The 19,266-nt window shown below is 34.3% G+C and overlaps 3 protein-coding genes across 3 annotated transcripts; 1 reads left to right on the plus strand and 2 right to left on the minus strand.

The window, feature by feature from the left end:
* Positions 1-149: 149 nt before the first annotated feature.
* On the plus strand, positions 150-4,548 carry LOC111316595 (glycerol-3-phosphate dehydrogenase [NAD(+)]-like). The gene is made up of 11 exons (XM_022918590.2): positions 150-1,024; positions 1,310-1,386; positions 1,472-1,544; positions 1,666-1,883; positions 1,970-2,077; positions 2,291-2,354; positions 2,436-2,473; positions 2,551-2,671; positions 3,202-3,256; positions 3,336-3,384; positions 3,794-4,548. The coding sequence occupies exons 1-11, from the start codon at positions 682-684 to the stop codon at positions 3,974-3,976; spliced, it is 1,329 nt and encodes a 442-aa protein (XP_022774325.2). The 5' UTR covers positions 150-681; the 3' UTR covers positions 3,977-4,548.
* Positions 4,549-6,111: 1,563 nt separating this feature from the next.
* Positions 6,112-10,491, minus strand: LOC111316597 (uncharacterized). The gene is made up of 5 exons (XM_022918593.2): positions 9,905-10,491; positions 9,050-9,086; positions 8,690-8,926; positions 8,533-8,580; positions 6,112-6,789 (listed from the first exon to the last, which is right to left on the minus strand). Exons 1-5 carry the CDS (start codon positions 10,204-10,206, stop codon positions 6,307-6,309), a joined length of 1,107 nt encoding a protein of 368 aa, XP_022774328.1. The 5' UTR covers positions 10,207-10,491; the 3' UTR covers positions 6,112-6,306.
* Positions 10,492-14,547: 4,056 nt separating this feature from the next.
* On the minus strand, positions 14,548-17,880 carry LOC111315913 (protein SIEVE ELEMENT OCCLUSION B-like). Its single transcript, XM_022917935.2, has 7 exons — positions 17,351-17,880; positions 17,176-17,277; positions 16,630-17,078; positions 16,419-16,528; positions 16,188-16,336; positions 15,588-16,082; positions 14,548-15,415 (listed from the first exon to the last, which is right to left on the minus strand). The coding sequence occupies exons 1-7, from the start codon at positions 17,819-17,821 to the stop codon at positions 14,774-14,776; spliced, it is 2,418 nt and encodes an 805-aa protein (XP_022773670.2). The 5' UTR covers positions 17,822-17,880; the 3' UTR covers positions 14,548-14,773.
* Positions 17,881-19,266: the final 1,386 nt, after the last annotated feature.

Here is a 19,266-nt window from a genome sequence, read left to right on the forward strand (position 1 = left end):
CTAGGCATAACAATAACAGCATTTTCCTTTGATCTTCTTTGCTAATAGTATTACTAATATTTAACATAACAATTTCCCGTTCTTTTTTTATTTTCCCAATCAAGTTTGTTGCAAAATGCTCTATATGTAAAGTTGCAACCCCACTAGGCATTCAGGTTTAATTTAAAATCTCAGTGGCCTGTTTAATGGTACATCTGACCAACCCTGTTGGACTACAATATGTTGAGTCACTGGAAGTGGGGCTGGCATCATCTCTCAATTGGCAAGCTCAGACATTTCAGTATGGACCCAACACCCAAGTCAAGTTCCTTAATAATTCATCAGGCCATGAACCATAATCACTGCTTCTCCCACTTTTGTCTTAGCCTTAACAATGTTTAGTGATTGGATTTTTGTCTATTTTACACTTGGAATTCAAGTTAAATAGGTGACTTTGATTTTTTTCGACCGAAAGAAAATCAATAAACCCCATAAAAGAATTACAAAATTTTAACCTAAAATTCCAAAAATATAGAAAAAATTTTGCAGACCTAAGGTTCCCACATATAGGAAGTAACAGGTAGGTCTGATTTGAGAGAAAAAATAAAGAAAGAAAGGAGTAGATCGCCAGACTCAAGAAAACATAAAGGATAATACTGATTCATAGTTTCTCACGAAAACTCGTCTGTCATCTCCGCCTCCATGCGCTCTCTTTTCCCATTATATTCTTCTTCTTCTCTCTTCTCTAACTTCTCTTCCTCTCCTTATAATTCCTTCATTTCCTCATTGCCACTCCTCTTTTCCTCGTCTCATTTCTCTCCTTTCCTTTCCATGGCTCCTGCCTTTGAACAAGTCCCTGTCCCACAGGAAGGTGAAACTGGAACGGAAACCGCAACGCCCCATAACACTAATACCGGAAACAATGGTGGTAATGATGGTCAAGTTGGGTATAAATCAAGGGTTACTGTTGTTGGTAGTGGTAATTGGGGCAGTGTTGCTGCTAAACTCATTGCTTCTAACACTCTCAAGCTCAACTCTTTTCATGGTATGTGCCCATCATTGTTTTTTCTTGTTCCTTGCAATGACTGAATGGTACTAATTAGAATTTGTATTTACTTTAACTTGTCTTTTGGTTGATTTAAAAGCTGAGGACAAGACAAAGATGTTAAATTGTGAAATTCATAGGGTTGAATGATGAAAAATTTACTAAACTGTGTTTTAAAGTTTTGAGATTGATCATGGTAATTGGAAGTTTAAGGCTTTAGATAATTTGGAGCTATAAAAAACTGAGCTTGGGATTGAATTTGAATTTTTTCTTATGAAAATTCAGATGAAGTGAGGATGTGGGTATTTGAGGAGACATTGCTAAGTGGTGAGAAGCTTACAGATGTCATTAACAGAACTAATGTGAGCACTCGAAGACCTTCATTTGCAATTCGTTTCTGTGCTTGTAAATTTCTCAACTTGTAACTGAACTTGTTTTCTTTCACAGGAGAATGTTAAATATCTCCCAGGTATCAAGCTTGGCAAAAATGTCATTGCGGATCCAGACATCCACAATGCGGGTAGTTAATTTCCTGTTTTCTTTGGATTTCTTATAAATTTTTTGGTTGATTTAGATTTTTGAGTGATTGTATTAGGGGATAGATGTTCACTCTGTTTACGATCATAATGGAAATTGTGCAGTTAAAGACGCAAACATGTTGGTTTTTGTGATCCCCCATCAATTTATGGACGGTATATGTAAGAGCCTTATCGATAAAGTGAGGGGAGATGCGGAGGCTATATCCCTTATTAAAGGAATGGAAGTCAAGATGGAAGGCCCTTGTATGATCTCCACTCTTATTTCCGAGCAGCTTGGCATCAATTGTTCTGTTCTGATGGGGGCAAATATTGCAAATGAGGTAATCAGCTGATTTTACTAGAGAAATTCACATACAACATCATTTTGCCATTTGCTTTCTTAAAAGGTAACTGGTCGAGTCTGCAGATTGCGGTGGAGAAGTTCAGTGAAGCAACAGTTGGGTACAGAGACAATAGAGAGATTGCAGAACAATGGGTTCAATTATTCAATACCCCTTATTTCATGGTCACTCCTGTGAGTACTATTGATGTGCTTTTTTTTCAAGTTTCAGTTAACATCTAATTTATTGACTGTTTTACAGTTAAAACTAGTCTAGTAAATAATTGCAAGTCTAAGCAATCGGAAAAAGTGCCATGACGAATCATTGGATAGGAAGAAAGCAGAAATGAACAAACTGTAAGGCATCTTTAAGAAACGTTTCTGCTTTTGTTTTTCTTGAGCGAACAGGTCCAGGATGTGGAAGGGGTTGAACTATGTGGCACTTTGAAGAATGTTGTGGCCTTAGCAGCTGGTATGTTGTGCAGTAACATCTTGTTTTCACCCTTCTACATAGCTTGTGAACTAACAGCGATCCTACTTCCTAATGTTACAGGTTTTGTGGATGGACTTGACATGGGAAACAACACAAAGGTTCGCACATAAGATTTTTTACCATAGATCTTACCTGTTTGGGCTGTATCTTTTCTCACTGTTATGCATGTTATCAGGCTGCAATAATGAGAATTGGTCTGAGAGAGATGAGAGCTTTCTCCAAGCTGTTATTTTCATCTGTTAGGGATAGTACCTTCTTTGAAAGCTGTGGAGTTGCTGATGTCATCACAACATGCTGTAAGAAAGCAGATATTTTCACACCTTCTATTTGAGAAAATTAATCTACTTTGATACTAAAGGGATTAATGTCATATTTGACCCATTTACTTTAGGAAAATTTCCAATATGGTAACTTTACTTTTAAAATGTGTAATTTGGTATCTATATGATAATTTCGTTTGTCAATATAGTACTTGAGGTTAAGACAGTTAACTTAGGACAATAACTGGCTGTCGTCCAATCATGTGATGGCATGTGTCATGTTTTGTCATGTCAACTTGCCACGTGGTACACGTGTGGATGCCACATGCCACATGGCATGATGACATGACAGAAACATGCAACACGCCATCATGTGATTGGATGATAGCCATGTCATTGTCCTAAGTTAATGGTGTTAGCCCTAGGTACTGAATTGTCACACTGAAGGATAATACATGTACCACATTACACAGTTTAGAGAGTAGAGGTACCGCATCCAAATTTTCTTAAACTATATGGGCCAAATATGACATTAACTGATACCAAAACTATGTTCTTTTTGAAAGTGGGGGGAAGAAACAGAAAAGTTGCTGAGGCATTTGCTAAGAATGGAGGAAAAAGGTTAGCCTTAAACTTCTGGTGCACAAGCTCTGTAGCAGGATATAAAGCAAATTGTGACCATACCGTTTGTCATCTACAGATCATTTGATGAACTAGAGGCTGAGATGTTGCAGGGCCAGAAATTACAGGTAGATATTAAACAAGGAAAGTATGGTCCTAAAAATATGGAAAAAGAAATTCTGAGTAAATCTAAAACACAAACATATTTGGACAAGATCTTAAAATTTGTCCTAAACTGGAAGACACTAATAGACTTCCTGTTTTTCTAGATTGGAAAAAGGAGTTTCTGTGAGCAATTTCAAATTGATTATGTTTGTAAATGAAGCCTTGGTAAAAGAAAAAAAAGAAAGGTTTGACATCTCAGTAGAATAAGAGTTCTTATCCTTATGCTGAAGAATAAGAGTCCATCTCTACCCTATGAATTCAACAGATACAAAATGCTGAAGTTCTCTAGCAGCAGTAAAATATGCTTTTGAGTATAATATGTTTGTTGATTCCGAATTAATATCTTATCTGATATTCTTCTCTTATGTTTAGGGTGTATCCACGGCAAGAGAGGTCTATGAAGTTTTAAGCCACCGCGGATGGCTAGAGTTGTTTCCTCTATTTGCAACAGTGCACGAGATCTGTATTGGTCGTCTTCCACCATCAGCCATAGTTGAATATAGCGAGAAGAAACCAAGATTATCTCTGTTAGAGGATTCTACCCGTTGCCATTGACTTAACCATGGATAACACTAAAATATCTTGCATTTCAGTTCACAGAAGTACCTTTCTTCATTTGCTCATCATTCAGAAAGTATAAAAGAGAAACAAAAAAATTGGACAGGTAATTCAAGCAAAATGTAGTGCCAATGACAACAAAATTGGTTGGAGGGTTGATATTCAACATGGTAGGAAGTTTCTGAGTCACCTCTAGAAGTCTTTTTGACACTTCTTTAATGAGGTTCCAAAGTCTGGTTTCAACTGGTTGTTCTCTTAAGATGGATAATAATCAGCGACAGTTTGACATGCCTCGATGAAATGCACCGTATGAAAAAAGTTGAATAACCCTTTCGCTCATGAAAATGTCTCTAACCTTCATGCTCAAATTTGGTTTGGTTTATGTTACAGCCCGCACCGGTGCAACCTGGAATGCATCCAAATGGGAAACCATTTGTTCTGCTTAAAACATAAATCCTGTGAATGACATGCAGGAACTCATTGCAGCTTTTTATTTATTCTTTCTCTTCTTGGTAGGAAAGGAACATAGGATTAATCTTTTTTTCTTCATATCTTGATAAACTTTTACAGAGATTTTTCTCAAGGAGCTTGCATAAAACAGGGTCACGGTTGAAGATTACAAAATGGGTTAAACCTTTAAGTTTGATACTTAAGGAAATAAAATTGTTAGTTTGAAATTCTAGTTTTTATTCGAATTAATATAGTTAATTAATTTACTGACATAATAGGAATATTTAATAAAATATTGATAAGTGTTAAGAAGTTTAGTCGATTGCATTGTCAATCGTCATGTTCTCCTTAAAAGAATTTTAATTTTTTTTTTTAAATTTGAAATATTTTTAAAAAGTATAAATAATTAAAAAATAAAATATTTTTAAAAAATAAAAAATTGTTAAATTATAAAAATTCAAAAATTAAAAAAATCTTAAAATTTTAATAAAAATTAAAAAAAAAAGAAATTTTTAATAAAGATGAAATTTTCTTAAAATGTAAAAAAATCACAAAAACTTAACAAAACTAAAAATTAAAAAATCTAAATTTTTTGAAAATTTTTTGAAACTTTAAAAAATTAAATTTTTTTGAAAAAATCTTGAAATTTTAAAAATTTCAAAAAAATCTAAAACATTCTAAAAAATTATAAAAAAATTAAAAATATTCTAAAAATAAAAACTTAAAATTTTAATAAAAAATTTTAAAAATATCTGAAAAATTAAAAAATATATATAAATTAAAATTGTAAGATTCAAAAAATAAAAATTTTTATAATTTTTTGTCATTTTTACATTTTTAAAAATTTTGATTTTTTTCGAAAAAAATAAATTTTTTTATTTTCAAAATTTTAAAGTTTTTGCATTTTTTAATTTTAAGAAAAAAATTTTTTATTAAAAGTTTTTAAAATTTTCATATTTTTTTGGATTTTTATTAAAAACTGAGATCTTTTAAATTTTTAATGTTTTCATAATTTTTTCAAAATTTTTAAATATTTATTTTTTTATTTTTAAAATATATTTTTAAAATTTTTAAAAATTTCTTTTAATACTAAAATCACAATTGATTATTTTATACTGACTAAATTTTTTTTAATCCGTATAAATATCTTATTTAATATTCATATCAAATTAATAAATTGACTAATAAGATTAATATCATATACTAAAATAAATGATAAATTTTAATTTTAGATATCAAACTGATAATTTTATTTTTTTATATACTAAACTGATAAAAATTATAACAAATAGATCATTTTTATATTTAACTTCGCAAAATCTATTGATTTAACTAGTTTGGTTATGCAGAAAAACACGCGTGGAGGCAGCTACCGTCCTCAAAGCATTCCATGCCCCTGGTCTGTCTATTTGTGAACTAATTGACAGGTGCTTGGTACTTTTGTCTTCACGAGCAGGCAGGAGTCTCTTTTAACTTCGTCTACCTGCAGCAGACAAATGGAAGTTTTACCATTTAGCCAGGGTGGTCACCAGTCAGGCGTGTATCAGTATTTTCTGCTTCATTCCGTTCTTGCTAGAAGGTACTATCAACCAAAACATGCCAGGAAGGTTCCGCTTAACCTTTTCAGCTTTGCAACAAGCTGCTCTCCAATGGTATTTTCTGCAAATTGAAATGCCCATGACTGAGGAAAACTAGCTTCGGTTTACAAGATGGATTTAACAACAGAAAGGTTTCATGGCACTGTATTATGAAATGATATATGCCAAGCCAACTACACAGCCCAAACACCGTGATAATAAATTAAAAAGAAGCAAAAATTAATTCATCGCAACACGAAACAGTTGCATGCATGCAATTTTTTTTTTTACATGAAAGTATTAACCAGTTCGTAATCTATCCAACCGATCAACACTTTTCCGTGCTCTTTCTAACTGGTGATCAATGCTTTTTCGGGACTTCTCATGGCAATCCACACTCCTGCGAGACCTTTCCAATTGATCAAAGGAGACTCTTAATTTATCTAGCTTATCCATATTATTAGACTGAGTTTTCAACTTTTCAGGCCTGTCAGTGCTCTTCCTTGGTTTCTCTCTACGATCGGTACTCTTCCTTGAGACCTCAAACACATCCGTACTTTTTCGAGACTGATCAAATTGGTCTGTGCTTCTCCTGGAACTGTGCTTTTGAGAAGGAGATTTCTCTACGGTTGATATGAACTTCTTGAGATGTCTGATATACTCAGGATAGTGCTCTAGATCACAGTGGTTCCCTCCTTTAAGCCACAGTGGTTCGTACTTCTCTTTGCACAGCTCCCAAAGCTGCTTACCATGAGAGCAATCCACAACTTCATCTGAAGTTCCCTACACAATGACATAAAGCGACTTGTCTCAAAAGCTATAATTGGTGGTACAGGAAGTCAATTTCACCTTCTAGACAGTTATCATTTACTGATCAATAAATGAAGACAGATAAAGGAAACCTTATAATATTTACACACCAAAGAAATTCAAGGAAAAACTAGATAGTTTTCAATACCAGATTCCCTTCAACTCTTTCTATTTGATCTCTTTCCATGCCCATCCCTCAAAATTTTGTTAAAAGGCATAGTCAAATCTTTTTATGCACTATGAAAGCAGAACTATATCGACAAAATCAACAAATTGACAACAGAAAAATGAAAATTTTGGTCATAAATCCCAACTCATGCATTACATTGAATATATGAATGAGGATAACCAAACTTAGCTTTAATTAAACAAAACCTATAGTGTACAGAAGATTTACTTCTGACTAAGCAAAAGGAGCCAAGAAAACTAACTTGCAGCTACTGCAGATATCCACTACCTAATGGAATTATCATGATACTATAATTTAAAAATAAAAATAAAAAAAGCCAAACCATATTTGGCAGAGACATACAGAAAAATTCAGCAATGTCAACATACAACATGATTTTCAAAACCAAAAATCAAGTATAGGTATCAGGGTTAGCCATCAAAGGGGTCCATATAGGTCATATCTTTTCACTTCAAACCAGACTTCAAAATACTGCTCAACAATCCTCCCTACATATGGATAATCATTATCTGCTCTAACAGTTGCCAATTTGATTTTAGTCCTCATAAGAGCTAAGTAGATTAGAAGAGATTATTATCTTTCTTCTTTCTAGGTTTCAAACCAAAAGCCGCCAGGCTTTCATTTTTTCCGATAGGTGTTTGTTGACTGTATGAAAAATAAACTAATACTTAAATATTAGTAATCGTAGAAAAACAACGGTTCAATCATGCTCCTCTAGCAAAAATACTTCCATCTCACTTGAGAAGACGAAAAGGTGTTTTAGATGCTAGAATTCTTAATTATACGGCTCCAATTAATTTACTTTGCCTGGATTGCCAATCCTCCAAAACTATCAATTATTTACCCACTGTCATGACAGCTATCTTTTTGTTTCTACTTGAGACACTTGCATGGGCCAAAGTCCAATGCAGATCTAGATTTGTCAGACTTGATTGAAAGAATTGGACCTTCAAAAGAAACTCCTAAGCAAGAAACATCAATGGTAAAATAGATGATAAGGTATGATAGCATGTGAATTAACATTGAAGGAAAACCTGGAAAATTCAGTGATACCCTCATATTTCTGTTTAGACTTGCTGGTTAAAAGCTCTGATTGTTGTCCAATCAAAGCGGTTTTGGGAAACCTTCGGTAAGAACAGACAAATCATTACAAATGATCAAAAGAAATTGTAGGAAACTGGAAAAGTAAAAAGCAGAAAATTCAAACTTCAGAGTATATCATATGACAAAGAAAGAAATTAAGCAGTGCATAAGTATCTCATCTCGCAATATTGGTGTTTTCACTTTCAACCTAAACTGAGTTCAGAGGTAAATTTTAGACTTGAGAAAAAAAAGAAATAAAAAACAAAGACGGTTCATTAAATTCCATCATCATTGTAAAGAATTCAATGGAAAAGATAAGAATCATATAATATGATGTAATGGCTCAAATATCTACTACCTAAGGGGATATGTGCAGGTGGTAGATTATGAAATTTATAACACATGAAATAATCAAGGAGAGTGTTAGGGTTATAGATGCTTACATGAATGATAAGAACAGGACAATTGACAAGTGGAATTTTATCGATATTCTGCACACAAACAACCCAAAAAAGAACACATTATATTTGCAATATTCACATAAACAAATCCAATAGGAGGAATAAATTGGACAAGCAAACAAAGAAAGCTTTCTGTTACCTTATAAATGTCAAACCAAAATGTGCGCTTTACAGGATACATGACCCTCAAGCCAGAAAGTATGGGACTGTGCAGAACAACAGCTCTTAACTGAGGCAGCCGAGCTGCTAGATCCAAAGTAGGGCCACTACCAACAGATTGGCCATACAGGATGATATCTTCCTGTTTTGTACCATACCTCTCTTCAAGACATTTATATGCAGCTTCAATATCTGCATATGTATTCTGCTCACTTGGCTGTAAAAAAGGAAAGATATGGGCTTTAGACCATCCTATCAGCTCCACAAGTACAGCCATATCTTTTACAGAAAGATCATTTTTTTCCTTTCCTTTTAAAACAATATCAAGTTTGCTATATACCTTTCCAGAAGATTGCCCATACCCAGAATAGTCATAACTGCACAATATCATAGAAAATCTATAAGAAAACTGTAAACTTTAATTTCTTAATAAGTTGCTATACTAAATTTTCTTCAATGGACAAAAAATGGATAAAGGTCTTTTCAAGACAGCAATCCTAATTCCTATAGGAATGAACAAAGAAACCCATCATTCTCTCTTTGGCACTGCAAGAACTACCAGCATTAGGCAATAGAATCTGCTATTGCCAAAATAAAAACATGAAAATGTTAATTGCTAGCTGGTGCTCCAGTCACAAAACAATTTATCAGGTTAAACCAGCAAACTAACCACAATAACTATCAAGTATCGATTAGAACAAGACTAACAGCTAAATAAGCCATAATCCGCAGAATTATCACCTAAACTTGGTAAAAGCAAATCAATATTTTCCCACACTCAACACCATAAACTGATTTGCACGTTCACTGTCTAGCAACATCATCTTCCAGAAGCACGTCACTCAATTCCTTTCCAATTAAATCAGACTGTTGAAAGGGTCCAATAAAACTTGCATAACACCAAGCACATCTCTATTTCCAGCTAATTATACCCATTCAAGCTCCGTTCACATAGAAATCTCCCTTTCTTGTTTATGCAATCAACTCAAAAACTAAATATAACTAAACAAACACAAAAACCAAAAACCCAGATGTTAAGAACCAACAAAAACATCAAGGAAACAACAAAAGGCATCACAATTCCGAAAACCCAGATGCCAAAACCCACAAATACACCCAACTAACAAAAAAGAAAAGTTGCAAACTTTTTACACAAAAAGAATCAGCAAAAACAGCAGCTGAAACCAGAGTATACCCCATTAGATTGACCCTTAAGTGGATGCTTAACTCGATGAAAAGCTCATACATCTGACCCAGATCGGCAGCGTTACCATGAGAGTAAAGCAAAGTTGAAGTAGCCATAGGATGCCTGATGTAAATAGCTATAATCTCCGTGCCACGCCGAGTTGGAAGCTTAAGAACCTCAACGTTTTCTCTATGAGGAAAAGGACTTAGAAGCGAAAGACCAGTTAGGTCATCAATTACAAGCTTGTATGAAGGTGGGTTTGGTGGGAAAAAAGCAAACTTTGCCGCCATTGAAGACGTTACTCCTCCCATCTCTCCTTTCTTTCTCTGTTCTTTTGCTCTGTTATCCTCTGTTTTTGCTCTGCTTTCTGCTTTTTTTTTTTGCTTTTGGTTAGGAGGAGTTGGAATTGAAGCAGATAGACATTTCTTTCATTTTTTATTTTGTTTTTGCTTTTATATATTCTTTCTCTCAAAAGATTAAAGCTTATTTTCCACAGAGAAAGAAAGGATTTTGTTGTTTGTAGTTGCTATTGCCTACTAAGAAATAGAATGCGAAGAACTGGATGCTTTTGCTTCGTTGCGTCGTAAAAATTAGAACCTTTTTATTTTTGTGTATAAATTTTATACCCGATAATTTTGTCATGCCAATAGGGTAATAATTTCGATGCAAATATAATATAAATATTTAAATAATGTAAATCATTTAATGAATATAATATATTTATTATATATATATTATATATGATAAGATATAATTAACATATTTAAAATTAATTTATTTAATATAATTCAAATAATAATATATAATATGATACGATTAATATAATTAAACATAAATAATTATATATAATAATATGTTGGGAGCATATTTGTAATTTGATCTAATTTAATATTATAATATTAATTTTTATATCTAAATTTGATCTAATTTATATTTGTTTAAATTCGTAATTAATTAGATTTGAAATTAATAAAATATTAATTTTTAATATAAAATATTATTTTTAAATATAAATATAAAATTAAATAAATAATAAAAAATAATATATATTGGATTGAGTCAAAATGAAACGGATTTACATAAAATTTAACTTTAATTTTTTTTAAAAAATATTTAACCTGGTTTAAAATTTGATTTTAAAAAAAACGATTTTATAAGTTTGGGTTAGAACTCACTTGATATGAGTTGAATTATTGATCTTATAAATAATATGATTAGATGTGATTAATTTATTTATTTAAATAAAAAAACATTTAAATTAGATTTTAAACAAAAAATAGATTAAAAATTAAATATTTTTAATCTATTTAAATAGTGAAATGATAAAATAAATATGATTATTAATTTATTTAAAAAATAAACTTAAATAATTTTTATATTTTATATGTTTGCATGAAAATTATCATATTTTAAGTATATTATTATTATTTGATACAAACATAACATGAATAATATTATGTTTTAATCATGACACAATTAAAATATAAAATATAATTATACTAAATTTATATTTTTTTCTCATATTATTTTTATATTTTATTGCCGTATTTTATTTTCATATTATCTTTAAAATTATCACTAATAATTTCTTAGTAGGGTCAAGGGCTAAGGGAAATGCACAGGAAAATTTGATGGCAAAAAATGGCAAAAGAGAAAGGGTCACCAGTAATACACCAAACAACCCCACGAACTGGCATGTGGATAAAGTTGATTCATTGAACCATTTAGAACTTCGATTATAACCCAAATCATGTACATAAACATGTTTGGATGGATTCGGAAAAAATATATATATATATATATTCGACAAATTTAAAATTTTCACTGTTAAAAAAATTTTATGCTTTGCTACTATTATTTCCCTTTGAATTATGGCCATCGAATGGTTCATTATGGATTTAAGCGTTTGGTTTTGGGTGGTTAATGAGGAATTAAATAACTTCCCAACAACTAATGACTAGAACCAGCTACAAGCTTAGAAACCTAGAAAAATCTTTCCATACTTTAGCTGTCCTTTGGCTTTCATCACAAAGATTCCTTACATTTCTTGAATTTGGAACACTTTTACCAGCATGCCTCGAGCATTATACATAAATACTATGGAATCCCATATCATTGGAAAGTCCTAATAGCTGGTGACACCCAAAAGAAAGAAAATCCCAAGCTCAAAGGAGAAAAGCTTTGAGCTGTAAGGATTTTTGGACAAGACAATGTCTAATTTTCCTTCCAACTTCACAGGTTGAACCTCAATGGAAATCAAAGTGAGAGTGATGTAAGTGAACAAATGGGAATGGGACCAATCTCTTAGAACTTCTAAACCTAATAACCAACATGCAACAGTTACAAAATCTGCTAGATTCATTGTTAAAGTAATAGTTCTTGGTCCAAAATGGACAGTAATTTAAATGTTCAAGGTGGGGTAGCAGAACATGGTTTAGCCACATTTAAGCAACCAAAAGTGCAGAAAGGTCTATATCTTTTCAACCCACTAATGCTTAGATAACTGGCCAGCTGACAATGGAAATCTTATTAGTAAACTTTTCTAATGCAAAGTAGGGAAAATATCACATGGCCTCAAGCTCTTTTTCTGCTTAATGGAGGACACATAATTGCATATTGATACAAAATTACATTTTAACAGATAAGTCTCCAATTTTCTTTTGCGTTGGTTCAATCTCTATGTGTCTTGAAACCAGCACTAAATGCCTAGCATGTGCAAGCCTCAAATAACAACCCTCCAAGGATGGATCAAAAAATTGGCTACCAAGAAAAAAGTAGTGACCTCAACCCTGGAAAAGAATCATGATGTTTAAGAGGAAAAATGACAGGACTTGGGGCTTTTTCAAGCACTTTTTTTGGTATTAAGATTTAGGTATTCCAAGTTTTGTCAGTTTTAATTTCTTCCCTGAGCGATTTAAGTGTTCTTTCAAGCACCTTAACCATGTGTTAATGTACATGGAAAGCTATTAAAAACCAAAATGACGAAAACAAAGCAAGTGATATATGATTTGAACTGACATCATTGTCATAATGAACCAGGTCAGAAATCTTTTCTCTTGATCTGAGATCCCAAGACTGCCCCAGGAGAAAAAAAAAAGGTTCATGAGAAATCTAGCTAGATGATAATTTAGTCAAAACTCAAAACAAATCACATTGGATTTCTGGTCTAGAAATACTACAAGTAGGGTCAATGTAGTGGGACCCTGCCTCTAAAGGACAAGTGCAACATTTAACCACTACCCTCAGGGACCCAATTTTTCAGGACTAAACCTTGGAACCAAGGTCACAAACAAGGCAAGTCCGAATTTTGTGGGTGAGAAAATGACTTAATAACAACTGATATATGATCAAAAGGACAATGAGAGATGAGACTAATGAAAAGAATAAAGGGATGTTTGTGTCATCATGCGGTCCGCAATATTAAGCAAATGAAAAAAGGGTCACCAGGGTCTTGTTCATCTTTAACTCCATCTTCTTGTTGTTGTCTTTAGATTCGAGTTCGAATTCAACTAATTTTTTTGGATGGTTCCCAACTTTACTGTGGTTCTAGTTTCAGAAAACAGGTAGTATTTGTAAATTCATAGACCAGTTGAGAAATGTCTATGAAATGCAAAAGTAAGGTTTACTATTATATTCAGAAACATTGAGCAATCCAATTCCAAGGTGTTATGGTCTAATATCAGGCAGAAGAGCTTAATAATTTGAGGGAAGCAGAAGATAATTTGGTGCTGAGTAGCAGTAAGCAAGTAAGCATTGGAGTGATTTAAATTGGTCAATTATAGGAGATGCTGGCCCCCTATAATAAGAACAGTGGGCCATAAAGAAAAGAAGAAAATCATAAATGCACAAATGCCTACACAAATGTATGGACAGAAAGTCACAAATTCATATCCAAAGTCCTAAAAGAGGTTGAAATGAAACATTTGAATCAGCCCCATTTTCAGTATTCTCTCGATCAGTTGATGATCCTACCACTACTTTTACCAAAGATACCTTCCCTATCCTCTCAACATCCAAGATTCTGATGCATAGAAATTGACCATTGTTAGTTGTTTCCTCGTAGGCTGCAAGGTTTATAATAAATCAATAAAATCATCATGAACAACGCAGCTATTTTTCCATCTAAAACAAGGCTTTGTATAGTGACACTTGATATAATAGACCTGCACTCAACCATTCCTATGCTAAAACTAAACTTTAGCTTTCTGAACTTCATATTATGATGCGTTTCTTATGCTGCTTCTCTGCAGTAGGCAAGAATAATTAAGTTTATTGGCCGGAGACTTGGTACACAAGTATTTTTGTATTTTTTGCTACTTAGACGAAGAAAATCATTTCAATTTGAGACTTGCTTAATAGCAGACTTAGCAGAAAACAGAAATAATAATAATAATTTATATATATATGGGCAAAGTTGTTGCCCTCGTGCAGGATCGAACTACAGACCTTCAGTTGACAAGACTGACGCTCTACCACTGAGCTATAGGGGCTCTTGGCACCAGTGTCTGATGGGGTAATTTTACATCTTTGAAATTAGGATCTTTTGTTTAGTTGGCTCACTTCATGTGACCTTAAACCAAGAAAAGGTATGATTCTTCAAAGGAAATGGAGAATGAAAAAGCAATGAAAAGGAGTTTCCAAACTATCACACTCAAGTAAAGTCTGCTTTTTATAATATCATATGCTTGACAACAAAGTGGAAATTATATAGGTTGCCAATTTAGGCCACATAGTGGCCATTAGCATTACATGTAAAACACAAACCTTAACAGGCCAAGTGAAAATTTAGAAGAAAATTTTAGATTTTGACTCCCATAGGACATCATTATTTAGTGGCAATAATAGTAGGAAAAACAGTGATGAAGGCCTGATCGTAGCTTAAAACAGTGAGCCTGGAATGCCTTGCTCGTCATGGCAGCAGAGGAAAGTGGCGTATTTCTCCATGATGCGGTGGCACTCAGGGCATCTCATGTTCTCTGGGATCCTTGTGGTAGTCGGGAACTCAAACCGGCAGCAAGGGTGAGCAACGCCATGAAGCTTGTCATGGTACTCCTTGAATGCCAAATCAAAACCTTTTTCAGTCACATTTACCTTCCATTCATCATAGCCACCCAAAGCAGGCAAAACTGTGGTGGAATGGCCATTCACCACTATATTAGACCCTCTGCTAAGCACTGCCCACCCACCTTCTCTGTCATAGCTAAGCAGCTTCTTGATTTGTTGCATCATTGGGTCCTGGTCATCAGCCCTGCCTAACTGAATCTTGGAAAATAACATACTCTCTAACCTGGTCCAGAAGAACCAAACCATGGCCATATCTAGCCAAGCATAGCTAAGCTTCTCCACAGTGATAATTCCTATCACTTTCTTGACTTGCTCCCTTTTGCTGCTTTTCCCCACGTAGACCATCTCTAGAGGAATGCGAGATGCAGATGCAACACTGCGTGCGGCGGCTACAAATCTTCTCACCCACTCAATATCGTCCCCTCCATACAAGAAAATGTATTTACCGTCTTTAATCTGATTAAATTAAACAGAATAATTCAAGTTCAAAATTGAGTATTAGATGCATATATTTGTAGTAAGAGTAAACATTTATGTACTATTATTTCTAACAACTTAATGAAAAAAATTTGTGAAGTTTGAATATATTTATATAAATATATATAGATATAGATATAGATGTATATACCCAATTCAGGATCATTTGGTCAATGTCATCAACCAGAAGATCAAGCCTCCATGTCTCTTCCCTCCAGAGAGCTTCTTCTCTCAAACTAGTGAAGGGGAACGCAGTGCTTCCCCAAATCCAGATCATGTGGATTGCATTAGGGGAAACCACTTTCCCTTGAGGGTCTAGCACCACAAGGATTGGCTTGGTTCTGAAGTGCCAAACTTCCTTGATGAACCTGATCACTGGCTTCTCTATGAGCAAAGGGTCCTGCACTGAATACCATGGCATGGTGCTTCGTAGGGTCTCAAATTTGGTACGTTTTTCATCTGGCAATGGGATGATTGAACGGTCCACAATTGGGATCCATACAACCTCATACTGACTCTCTAGCCTTGTGGAATGGACCCTGGAGTCATTATATATCTGCTCAAGAATTGCAAGCTCATCACTGGAGAATTCCAGGCTTGAAACGAGCAAGAGCACAATTTTCTTTCTCAGCACTTCCAGGCCAACCTGTTCAATATCCCACAACAAAAGTTCGAAATATATCCTACAATAAGTACTGTCTAATATAAATATTGAGGAAGAAACTGTTATAATTTGGTAAGAAAGCCTTACCTGTCTCTTTGTAGCACCTTCAAGAAGGGGCAGTTTATCATCCCTGGCAGAAATCAAGGCCCTTAGAATTTTCATATTGTCAATGTGCATCACGTTCGGGTCAAAGAGATTCAGAAGCATCTGGTAAGTTTCAGCATCTCTCCTTTCCTCTGCAATTAACAATGATCATCCGTGAGTGTTTTCAATCAATTTTTTGGTGTAAGATAATATTTGAGGGGGCCAGTCTCTAACCTATAAATTGGTAGCAAAAATTCATTTGCTGCCTTAGATGTTCATATATGTTTTTGAGTTTGTGAGCCAAAGTGGACAACTCCCAAGACTCCGTGGTTGATATTCCATACCTGAAAGCAATGCAAACTATTAATCCAACTATTTTTAACCTTCCAAACTCATGGCCCTGTATAAATAAGTATTGCATATAAGATGAACAAGCAAAACATACTCATGACCCATGGTCGTAAGGCTGGAAATTTGTGTTGCACAAGCCACCATGCTCCTGATGGTCCAGTAGACAGCAGTTGGGATATGGGTCATGGCAGTGGCCAATGCCGGTGAGTCCTGTGAAATGTACATTGATGGAAGCTCCTTGAACTCAACAACACACCTAGTCACATCAATCATTGTCCGAATCAAATTGTTGAGAGCATCAAACCGGGGTTTCAGAGGAGCTGTGTGCTCCAGGAGTGATGGCAGTTGCCTCAGGATTGCCATTGACTTGGCAAGTTGGTTTGTCGAGTAAATCTGAGCAAGAAGCCAGAATTCTCCATAGTTCAAGGCAAAGGCTGCTAGGGACAGCACTAGCTTAGCATCCCATGTATAGCTTGATAGCAAGTTGAATATAGCAGTTGTTGTTGCGTGTGCATCTGAACCTCCGAAAGCCTTGTATGATAGCTGGCATTTAAAAATATTTGTAACATCTAGATGTTAGTATATATACGAGTAACAAATATGGCATGATTAGAGAATTTTATGTTATAATTTGCAGAACCTCGCATGCAATTCGATCGATGATATATGTAAGAGCTTGAAGCATAGCTATATAATTTGCTTGTTGTACTTTTTCTTCCATTTCAATTTGGGATAGAGCACCCTGCAATAAAAAATTAGGAAGGTGAGTGTTTTGAACCATTTGTTTAACAGGATTAGTGCAACATATGTTATACCTTGACAATGAAATCAACATGCTGGGTGGAGCGATTGAGTATGTCCTCAACCAGATAGAGAAGAGGTCTAACATCAACTTCTCGGCCATCAGGGGCATGGGTTGTCAAAATTTGCTGCATCATTGCTTTGTCATCTGACATGCTTAACATGCCCCCACGGTCACCTCGGATAAGTGCATGACTAGCACTAGGACTCTTCATCAGTGCCTGAGCAGTACTAGGTTTGTTGATGAATGCCTGATTAGCACCAGGAGTACTGATGTGTGGCTGACCAGAAACAGGATCGCTAATGACAGCCTGATCAGAAAGAGGATTGATGATGAGCTGCTGACCAACACCAGGGTTGTTGAGGAGTGCCTGAGCAGCGGCACCAGGATTGCTAATAAGTGCCTGAGCAGCACCAGCAGGATTGTTGATGGATCCGGTCATTGGTGCCTGAAGAGCCCCAGAGGTTGTCTTCTGCTGATCCATTGGAGACTACAGAAAAAACAAAGGCAAGAAAAAAACTTGGGTTTTGGCTGCGGAAAAGGGAGAAGATAGCTTGTGTCTTTGTTGCCATGAGACAAGCCTATTTATAGCCATCGGAAAGGAATAAAGCTTACTTGAATCAACTCCATTGCTTCGTATCCAATTAAATTGTTGGATCGTTAACAAGAAGCCTATCACGATCCTCCTGTCCCAGCTCTCACTTTATTACAGTTTTTCTGGGACCTTCTACAGTGTTTAACATGGTTGATTGATTTTAATGTAGTTCAAGACTCTGTCAGGAGCACCATAGGACACACTTGGGTCGTAAAGTCCAGGTTTTTGGGTTTCCTAACATCCAGGGTGAACTTTTAGAAATATATATAAAAATCAGGCGAGAAACCAAAAAAAAAAACCAGCACTCACTTGCCAACTATTGGCTAACCTTGTCAAAACATGGTCCAAGGGAGAGAATATACAGTATCACAATCTTCAAATAGTCAAGGCTGTCAAATAAAAATTAAACGAGAAACATTCTGATAATCCAGTGCTGTGTTTTGCTTCCTTACTTGATTCTGTTTTTTATTTGTGCCATGATTGAGAATTTTTTTTTGTCCAATAACAAAAGAGTGACATGAAAAGAAAAAAAAATGGATTTGATTCTTTGCTTTTTCTAAGGTAAGTTGAATAAATTTGTGATATTACAGCCGAGCAAACCTAACATCATTTGTAAGATTTGATTTTGCTTTTAATAATTGTCTGGAAAAGGAATTTTAAGTCATGGTTTCACTTTCATTTCTACTCACAATTCACAACCAAGCAATTGGCTTCATCTTTACGGCTCCAAAGGAGTTCCATTTCTCTTTTTCTTCGGCATTTTTGATTGCCTTGTTACTAATGAACATTGATACTTGAATTGGAAGGTTCAAAATTTAAACAGTTCTGTCGTTTCTTTTGATAGATTCATGCATGCTGAAGCTAAGCTTAAATTGATTATAAAGCGAATGAAATTGGAAGACATAGAAAATTAAGATTCAACTCTTGGAAACTTCTCAACATTATTTAAAATTGTGAAATTTGGATTTTTACCTTTCCTCCATTGTTGGACAATTACCTCTACAATGTAAATATTTTGTAGTCATTATATCCACATATGCAGGTAAGAAATTTTGATTCTGATGGGGTATATACAAAAGTTAATAAAAATGTTTAATCTAGAAAATTGATAAGATTGTTGAATTAAACTCTCTCATGAAATGCACAAAAGTTTGTCAGTTGAGTCATGCTGAAATGTTTTATTTCACCTACAGAGCTAAATTTGTTTTGTTAAACAAAAAAGAAAAAGAAATTATGCCATGACTAATAAGGGTGAGTAATTGATTGGTTCGATCGATTCGGTTAGAAAAAATCAATAATTAATTTAATCAATTTTCATTCAACAAATAATCAAA

The sequence above is a fragment of the Durio zibethinus genome, chromosome 24, assembly GCF_047325235.1.
Source record: "Durio zibethinus cultivar Kanyao isolate XHJ-2024 chromosome 24, ASM4732523v1, whole genome shotgun sequence".
In the NCBI taxonomy this organism is placed as follows: domain Eukaryota; kingdom Viridiplantae; phylum Streptophyta; class Magnoliopsida; order Malvales; family Malvaceae; genus Durio; species Durio zibethinus.

Bases quoted from the DNA above. Each gene is read 5' to 3' on its own strand.
- LOC111316595 (XM_022918590.2), top strand. From the start codon at position 682: ATGCGCTCTCTTTTCCCATTATATTCTTCTTCTTCTCTCTTCTCTAAC. The intron at 1,884-1,969 runs GTAATCAGCTGA...TCGAGTCTGCAG, and splicing joins GGGCAAATATTGCAAATGAG to ATTGCGGTGGAGAAGTTCAG. The intron at 2,474-2,550 runs GTTCGCACATAA...GCATGTTATCAG, and splicing joins ACATGGGAAACAACACAAAG to GCTGCAATAATGAGAATTGG.
- LOC111316597 (XM_022918593.2), bottom strand. From the start codon at position 10,206: ATGGGAGGAGTAACGTCTTCAATGGCGGCAAAGTTTGCTTTTTTCCCA. The intron at 8,581-8,689 runs GTAACAGAAAGC...GTTTGTGTGCAG, and splicing joins TTTGGTTTGACATTTATAAG to AATATCGATAAAATTCCACT. The intron at 6,790-8,532 runs GTAAGCATCTAT...GTCATTGTGTAG, and splicing joins GTCCTGTTCTTATCATTCAT to GGAACTTCAGATGAAGTTGT.
- LOC111315913 (XM_022917935.2), bottom strand. From the start codon at position 17,821: ATGGATCAGCAGAAGACAACCTCTGGGGCTCTTCAGGCACCAATGACC. The intron at 17,278-17,350 runs GTATAACATATG...TTTTTATTGCAG, and splicing joins ATGTTGATTTCATTGTCAAG to GGTGCTCTATCCCAAATTGA. The intron at 16,083-16,187 runs GTAAGGCTTTCT...GATATTGAACAG, and splicing joins AAGGTGCTACAAAGAGACAG to GTTGGCCTGGAAGTGCTGAG.